The sequence below is a fragment of the Myotis davidii genome, unplaced genomic scaffold (genome assembly GCF_000327345.1).
Source record: "Myotis davidii unplaced genomic scaffold, ASM32734v1 scaffold262, whole genome shotgun sequence".
NCBI classification, from domain to species: Eukaryota; Metazoa; Chordata; class Mammalia; order Chiroptera; family Vespertilionidae; genus Myotis; species Myotis davidii.
The window spans coordinates 259,486-267,488 of record NW_006293541.1 but is presented as its reverse complement, the minus strand read 5'-3'; the positions used below and the strand labels follow the sequence as shown (position 1 = coordinate 267,488).

General features: G+C 50.3%; 1 protein-coding gene across 1 annotated transcript in view; it reads right to left on the bottom strand.

Annotated features, from left to right (window-relative positions):
* The window catches only part of ZNF831 (zinc finger protein 831), a 93,385-nt gene that overhangs the window by 46,970 nt on the left and 38,412 nt on the right, over positions 1-8,003 (bottom strand). The window contains exons 4-5 of the mRNA XM_015566211.1: positions 6,361-7,998; positions 5,196-5,323 (exon numbers count right to left, since the gene is read on the bottom strand). Of these exons, the coding sequence (XP_015421697.1) occupies positions 5,196-5,323; positions 6,361-7,998 (1,766 nt within the window). The remainder of the gene's footprint in view (positions 1-5,195; positions 5,324-6,360; positions 7,999-8,003) is intronic.

The window sequence follows — 8,003 nt, the reverse complement described above, 5'->3', positions numbered from 1 at the left end:
GCAATTCTTTATCCAAAAAATGATCATGTTCAAAAATTAAATGAAGAAAATTTGGATATACTCGATGGATATTTTCACACATATTTGAGTAATGATTCCATTGATTCCACAGATGCTGCTGAAAGGAAAATATTCCCATCGAATTTCTTAATGGTATTACTCCTTCAGAAATGCCGTGTCATAAATTAAAATTGAAAGTGGGTGCAATCATCATCCTATTGAGAAATCTCAATAGTAAATGGGGTCTTTGTAATGGTACCAGACTTATTATCAAAAGATTACAACCTAACATTATTGAAGCTGAAGTAGTAACAGGATCCTGTAGTAACAGGATCTGCAGAGGGAGAGGTTGTTCTGACTCCAAGAATTAATTTGTCCCCATCTGACACTGGCCTCCCATTTAAATTGATTCGACAACAGTTTCCCATGATGCCAGCATTTGTGATGATTACTAATAAGCCACAAGGACAAACTCTAGACAGAGTAGGAATATTTCTACCTGAACCTGTTTTTGCACATGGTTAGTTATATGTTGCTTTCTCTCAGGTTCGAAGATCATGTGATGTTAAAGTTAAAGTTCTAAATACTTCAACACGAGGGAAATTAGTCAAGCACTCTGAAAGTGTTTTCACTCTTAATGTGGTAGACAGGAGATATTAGAATAAGTTTAATCACTGTATCAGTCATTGTTTGCATCACTGTTGTTTTTATATCATGCCTCTATTGTTGTTATATCCTTTTGTTACTGTTTATTAATAAATTTATATATTATTTTCATATACATTTTACTAATTTCCTTTCATTTCTCACACTTCTATTATAGAGAAATGGCAAATAGCAATATTAAAATATTTCCTCTAATTAATTCCCTTTTAATGTGCATGAATTTTGTGCACTGGGCCACTAGTTTAGCAATAAAAGGAACGAATTATTCATACACACAACAACATGAATGGACCTGAAAAGCCAGTGCCCCCTCCCCCAAGAAACAGAGCACATACTGTATGACTTTATTTCTATAAGATTCTAGAAGTGAACTAAGCTATAGTGACAGCGGGCACATCAGTGGTTACCTGGGGATGGGCGGGTGTCAGGTGGGCCAGAGGCAGGAATCACAAAGGGACAAGTGGAAACTTTGGGGATATGGGCACATTCATTATCCTGATAGTGTTATTGGTTTTACAGGTGTGCACTTGTCAAAACTTATTAAACTACGTATTTTAATTATGCATAATATTGAAATTAAATATATTTCAGCAGAAATTTTCAAAAATAAGTCAGTGGATTAAGAAAATTAGTAAAATTTTAATGATAGATCTGAACAAAGCATGGAGATGACAGCACAGAGACAACGTTATTGAAAATAGAGGTTAAGAGGCATGGAAGCCCTAGTCGGTGTGGCTCAGTGGATAGAGCGTTGGCCTGTGGACCGAAGGATCCTGAGCTCGGTTCTGATCAAAGGCACAGACCTTGGTGGCAGGCTCCTCCCCAGCCTGGACCCTGGTCAGGGCGGGTACAGGAGGCAACCAATTGATGTGTTTCTGTCATATTGATATTTCTCTCTGTCTTGACCTCTCCCTTCCACTCTCTAAAAATCAATGGAACGATATCCTTGGGTGAGGATTAAAAAAAAAAAAAAAAGAGGCGTGGAAGACTGAGGAGACCTATAATACATTATTTTAGAGTTCCAGAAAGAAAGGAGAGAGAACGGGGCAAGGGCAGTGTTTGAGCAATGAGGCCTGAGAATTTTCTAGGTAGACATCAATCCATAAATCATAAAAGCCCGATGGATTCCTAATGGAATAAATAAAAGTAACACATACTTCTCTACATCAAAATACAAGTGTGGCACACCAAAGATTAAAAGGAGATCTGAAATGAAGCCAGAGATGGAAGACCTTCAGAGGACAGAGCTGACTGCCCTACCACATGGCACAGCCTTAGGATAGCTTTGCATGCTAAAGACAAGGCCAACCTAGGACTGCATACCCAGCAGAAATATTTCTCAAGAATAAGGATGTTCTGGAAATAAACAATGAAATAAATGTACTTTCAGACTGATGAAGTAAATGTGGTTTTTATCCTCTCAAGGGAATCCTTAAAAACATGCCTTAGACAGAAGAAAGCAACCCCAGAAGGAAGGTCTGCTACGTGAAAAGAATGAAGACTCAGGACATCTGCAGTGAGGTGGGAAAATACAAATGAATGAGTTCAAACAGACAAATAACAGACTTGGAAAAAATATTTGCAATATATGTATATAACAGGCAAATAATACAGACAGAATTAAAAAAGGTGCAGAATCCTACAGATTCTGGATGGGCAAAACATTTAAACATCTGCTAATAACAGACCTTAGTAAGAAAGTGGGCGAGGGCTGCCGCTTGCTCCCAGAGGAGGAAAATGGCCCTGCCATGGTGGAGGGACTTGGTAATAACTTGTAAAGTTGAAAATGTGATTGCTTTATCATCTAGCAATTCCACCTTTAAGTATATTTCTTAGACCACCTCTTGCACTGTGCCTACGGAGGCATGCATACTCATGCCCATCGCAAAATAAGTCAAAAATTTTGGAAATAAATGAAATGTTGTACTCATGAGATGAGCACTCTACAGCAATGAAGGGAATGAATTTGAGCTGTATCTTCAGAAACACAACACTGAGTTTAAAGTCAGGCAGAACAATAAATATAGAGTGATATTTATATACATATTTTAAAGACAGAAATCAACATTATTATGTGCAAGTAGTGGATACCTCAATTTTTCAAGTATGAGAAGATGGATTGAAACAATTAGTGCCAAATACATAAAACTACATCATTATCTTCTGTGTTTTATTTATTTTATTTTTCACAACATATGATGTATAGAGTAACCGTTTATGTGATTTTTTTAAAGGCTCAGAAGCAAATATAACAAAATGTTAACATTTGTTCACACTGGATCATTACCCAGGTGTCTATCATATATTTTCTGAGCTTTCCTGTATTTTTTTATGTTTTATTTTCCAAAACAAGAAAAAAGAGAACAGATACTCTGATACAGAAAGCTCACCATTCTCTGTGAGCAAAGGCCTGGCGGGGGGGTGGGGGGGGTCTCGAGTACAGTATTTCGTTTTCTATAGAACATTAAGACAACTGAAGTAAAATGGGAAAGAGGATTAAAAATATAGGCTTCTTTCTTGAGGAGAGAACACAGAGGTTGATAGATGATAGAGATGGATATATAAGTTGAGACATACAGGGTGTCCCTACAAAATGTATGTGCACTTTGAATGATTATAAAGTCAGTGTTTATAAACATACAATTCATTTTCAAGATTTAAAAGAATCTTACAGAAATGATTTTTTTTTTTATCATTTCCATGTTTTTGAACTGATGACCATTCTGGTCCAGGCACTGCTGATAACGCGAAGCAATGGAGGGGGATCAAGAATCATTTCCTTTGGTATTTATATGCCCTCAATTCATTGACTGTTGACAGTTTTGTGCTGTAAACTTTATCTTTTATGTATCTCCCATAAAAAATAGCCTAGTGGCACTTTACGATAAATTTTCTTTGTTCAAAGCTTAGTCTGGTTTCATCCATTATTTCAAATCAGTTAAACCTGAAAAGAAGTGAAAATTAAGTGAGCTATCAGCTGTCCAAGTGTTTACAGTTTGGGGACACGCTATCTATATGCACACATACAGTCATGTGTGTGCGGGTGGATGGACGGACAGATGGATGGATAGGGTGGCAGGCAGAAGAATGGTGCCCAGCCCTTCATCCCCAGATCCTGTCAAAGTGTTACCTTCCATGGCAGAAAGGACTTTGAGGAGTAATTGTGGGTACAGTAAGATGATGAGATTAGTGGGGTGAGCCCCATTTACCACCGGAGTCTTTCAAAAGGAGAAAACGGCGGGAGATTGGGTCAGAGAGAGGGCGGGCGCTGGGAAGGACAGGATGTGGTGTGGGCAGAAGCATGGCTCCTCAGGACGCTCCCGGTCAGCAAACCAGCTTCACCAGGGATGCCAGGAAAGCAGACCCTCAGCCCCCACCCCCAGACCCACTGAGTTCCACTCAGCATCACAGGAAACTCCAGAAAACTGCAGGCAACTCTGGTGCCCACTGCCGGGGGCCGGGGGTGGGGGGCTCTGTCTGGCATACAGGCCCCTGGGAGGTCACCTGACTTCTGTGTGTCTCAGTTCCCCTTGAGAAAAGTGGGGCATCATGTGCCCTGTACAGAACAGCCCTCAGCGATGGCCACTCTGGATGCCTGATCCTGGCAGACACTCAGGGCAGGGGCCGGGGCCTCGGAAGGGGGTGCCTGCAGCCACGGAGGGCGGAGCCGCTGCAGGGCCGCGTCAGGAGTTCGCGTTGCCTCTGGAAGCAGAGCTAGGCTTTGGATCAATTACTGACAGTCATGGGGTGCAGAGGCTGAGCATGCCTGGAAGGGGAGCTGTTGGGGGCCGGAGGGTCTCTGTTAGAGAATGGGAGAGGGCCAGCGACACCGCACCGAGTCACCGGGTGGGAGAGGAGGAGATTGTGCGGCAAGGAGACCGAAAGCTTCCTGGGGGTCTAGAGAGGGCAGTGGCTGGATAAAGAGCTGGCTTCCTAACTCATACGCCACGGGCAGCACGAAAGGTTATGAGCAAAGGAGCAAGACAATCAAAGAATGGTATTAAAACCCACACCCCGCCACGTGCTGCCTGTGTATTATTCATGAGCATGTGGTAAAGAACAGTCTGGAAGGGCATCGAATGCTGACGCTGCCTGTCTCTGGTGGAGAGATTACCAGGAGTTTTATTGTCTTCTCTTTGCTCATCTGTATCTTCTAATTTTTCTGCAAAAGACCTGCATCGCTTGAATAATTAAAAAAGCAGTAAACGCTGTAATAATTAACACACTTTCTCCTGAGGACTTAAACTTGGATGGGTGTAGTTCAGGTCAGTTATTTCAAATAGTCGCTGGGGTCCTGGCCTTGGAAAGGTGCCACTGAAGACTACGCAGCCAGAGGGCTGTGGGGGCCAGCCGGGTCCTGTCCCCTTGAAAGCCCAGGCCCTGGGTCTTGGCAGGAACCCTTTCCCTGGAGCACAGAGGCGCCTTTTGAATCCCAGGGGATGTTTTTCCAGGGGTTTAGTGAGGCCAAGGTCTGTAGTTACCAACACGACAGGCACCTGCGGAAAGGACAGTGGTGGCCAAACACCTACCTTCTCAGTGCTTTCTGCTTGCTGCTCCCCCGGCACATCTTCGCCCTCCTCCGAGGTGGTCCCTTCGTCCAGCCCGGCTCAGACCCCGGGTCCCCGGATGTCATCCCTGGGGCTGTTGGGCAGGAGAGCTGAAAATACCAGGCACGTTGGCATCATATTGCTCAAAGCCCTCGGGTGGGGACAGTCCTGGAGGGCTGTGTCTGCACACAGGACACCTATCTGGGGAAGTCAGGGCACGGAAGTGCTGCATAGCCAGACAGTGTAAGTGTTCCTCGGAGGGACCTAGGACTGCCCGGCGGGTCCACAGAGGAAGGCCCGGATGTGTGGTGTTCACTGGAGGCCTGGGGAATGGCACGCCGGCTCTTCTCCATCCCCCAGTCTCCCTCCCCAGGAACCCCTATGCCCAATACCTCCTGTCTCTCGGAGAAGGAAGGCTAACCCAGGCTTTGCAGGCCCCTCTCTCGGGCCCAGCGCCTTCTTTATCACCCGCCAGGCGCAGGAGGAAGAAGGCGGCCCCTCCCTCTGGCTCCACTGCCCGCTGGGAGAACAGCCTGCCGGGCTCTGGGCCGCCCCTGTCATTGTCCCCACCGTGACATTAGCACTGAGGTCCCCGCACCCTCGTCTGTTGCCCTGTCTGAGACCTCCCGAATGGGACAACACCCCCCATTATGAAATCCAGTGGCGTGGGATCCCTCCCAACGGGACTGTGGACTGTGGACTAACTGTTCAGTCACCAGGCAGGGACTCACCCCCACGCCCCCTTGCCTGGAGTCTATCTCGCAATAAGAGATTCTGGCTGATAATCTTAGATGACCCAGAGAGCTCTCTTAGGCAGCGTTCATTTCACATGTTGCCTCTGTTACCAGGAAGCTCAGAGTTCGATTTATGTCTAGTTAGGAAAACTATCTCACCCAGAGTCTTGGGTACAATTAATTCTTCCTTTGAAACTGTTTTGCATGATTTTCTTTTGTTTGGCATTTGGGGCCTTTGTTCTCTCCCATCCCCACCCCCAGGTGTGGCAGCCACTTCCCTGGAGGACAGACTGGGAAGACGTTCTAACGGAGGCAGATGCCATGGGACTGCGTCACCCTTCTTCTCCATTGTGGTACGTCCTACCTGCTTGGCAGTGCCCTCAGCCCGGGGCCCGGGGGCAAAGCTGGGTTACCTTCCATGGCTGCGTCTCCCCTCCTCCTGCAGGACTGGTCCCAGTCCGCCGTCCCGACTCTGCCTTGCTCACCGGCCGGACATCTGCACCCTGGGCCGGGGCACTGCTCCCAGGGCAGTGCAGCGCCCAGTACGCGGACGTGGCCCTCTCCTTCTGCTCCCTGGGCAGAGGCAGGCTGCCGCTCAAGCAGCACCAGGTGAGCCGGGGCTCGGCCCGCAACAAGGGGAAGGGGCCCTGGGGCCCGCAGAGGCCCGAGCTCTCGGAGATCCTGCTCCAGGCCCGCTCAGGGCAGCCCGAGGGCAGGGGGGCCGGTAGGATGGAGCTGGGCTCGAGGGGGCGGCAGGGACGGTGCCCCGCGAGGGGCCCTGGAGACCCTGCCACTTCCCTGCTGAGTGTCCAGGGGCTCAGGACACCCCCAGAGGGCCAGGCCCTTGCCCACATGCTGCCCACACAGAGCTGTCCAGCGTCTCGGGTCTCACTCCTCCCGGGGTCACAAGGAGGGGTGGGCAGGGCAGAGGCTGTCTCCCTGGGGACCCCAACACTCCAGCCCGGAGACTCCCCGGCCGCGGGGGTGCTGGTGTCCAAATCTCCTTTCTCTTCTCCTGGTACCTCCTTTCTCCTGTCCCACAGCCTGGGCCAGCTGGAGTCCTCCCCGAAGTTGTTGGCTCCACCTGGGGCCAGGCGGGTGGCTGGGAGGGTCCCCAGCCCTGGCCCAGCAGAGGAGGTCGGGTCCTGGGGCAGCTCGCTCCTGCAGAGAGGGCCCTGGCTGCGCTCCGGGTCACCAGCCAGCAGCTGCGGGGTCTCTCCCTGCGGTAACCTGAGCAGGTACTTGGGGGGGAAGGTGGTGTCTGAAGGCTGGGCAGGCAGGGAGGCGGTGCCCCCAGGGGCTCCAGCTGCAGGACCACAGACCGGCGCCTTGGGCCCGGGCCCCGCAGGTCGCAGGGCCACCAAGGGCGCAGAGAAAGATGTACCAGAGGCCCCCCTGCCGTCGGCACTCGTGTGCAGCCTGTCCCCAGAGTCACTGTCCTGGTTCAAGGAGGGTGGGGAGCTGTCCTGCGCTGGGCCCCCGGGGGCCTGGTCTCTCACTCCCAGAGACCCCAGCTGCTCCACCCGCAGCTTCTTCTTCTCCGAGGGCAGCTTGTCCCCTGCAGGCTGGGGCTCCCCAGAGCTCCGGCTGGGCGGTGTCGGGACCGCGAGGGCCTGCTGCCAGGGCCCCTGGGTGTCCCCGCCACTCCTGGGGCCTCCTTCCAGCTTGGGGTCTGGAAAAACCAGCCTGGGAGCCTCCAGGTCCCCACCTTTGAGGGGACGAGAGACGGGGGGCAGCTGACTCCCCAGCTCCGGCCTCCCATTTGGATGAAGTACAAAGCTCGTGCTGTGCAGACACCAGGGTTCCTGGATGCTGAGGGCGGGAGGTGACGGGGCCCTGCCCACCCCGGGCCCTTCACTGCCTCTTGCTCTGGCCACTGGCTCCCTCTGCTTGGGGGGCTTGGTCACCAAGAAGCCTCCTGCGGCTGGTGGACTTTCCCCAGGCCCTGGCCTGGCCACCACAGAAGTGTCCCCACAAGCAGGGGTCCTCCCGTCCTGAGAAGGGGCTGCGCCCTCGCCCCCCACCGCCTCCTCCAGCACAGGCAGGTCCGGCTCTG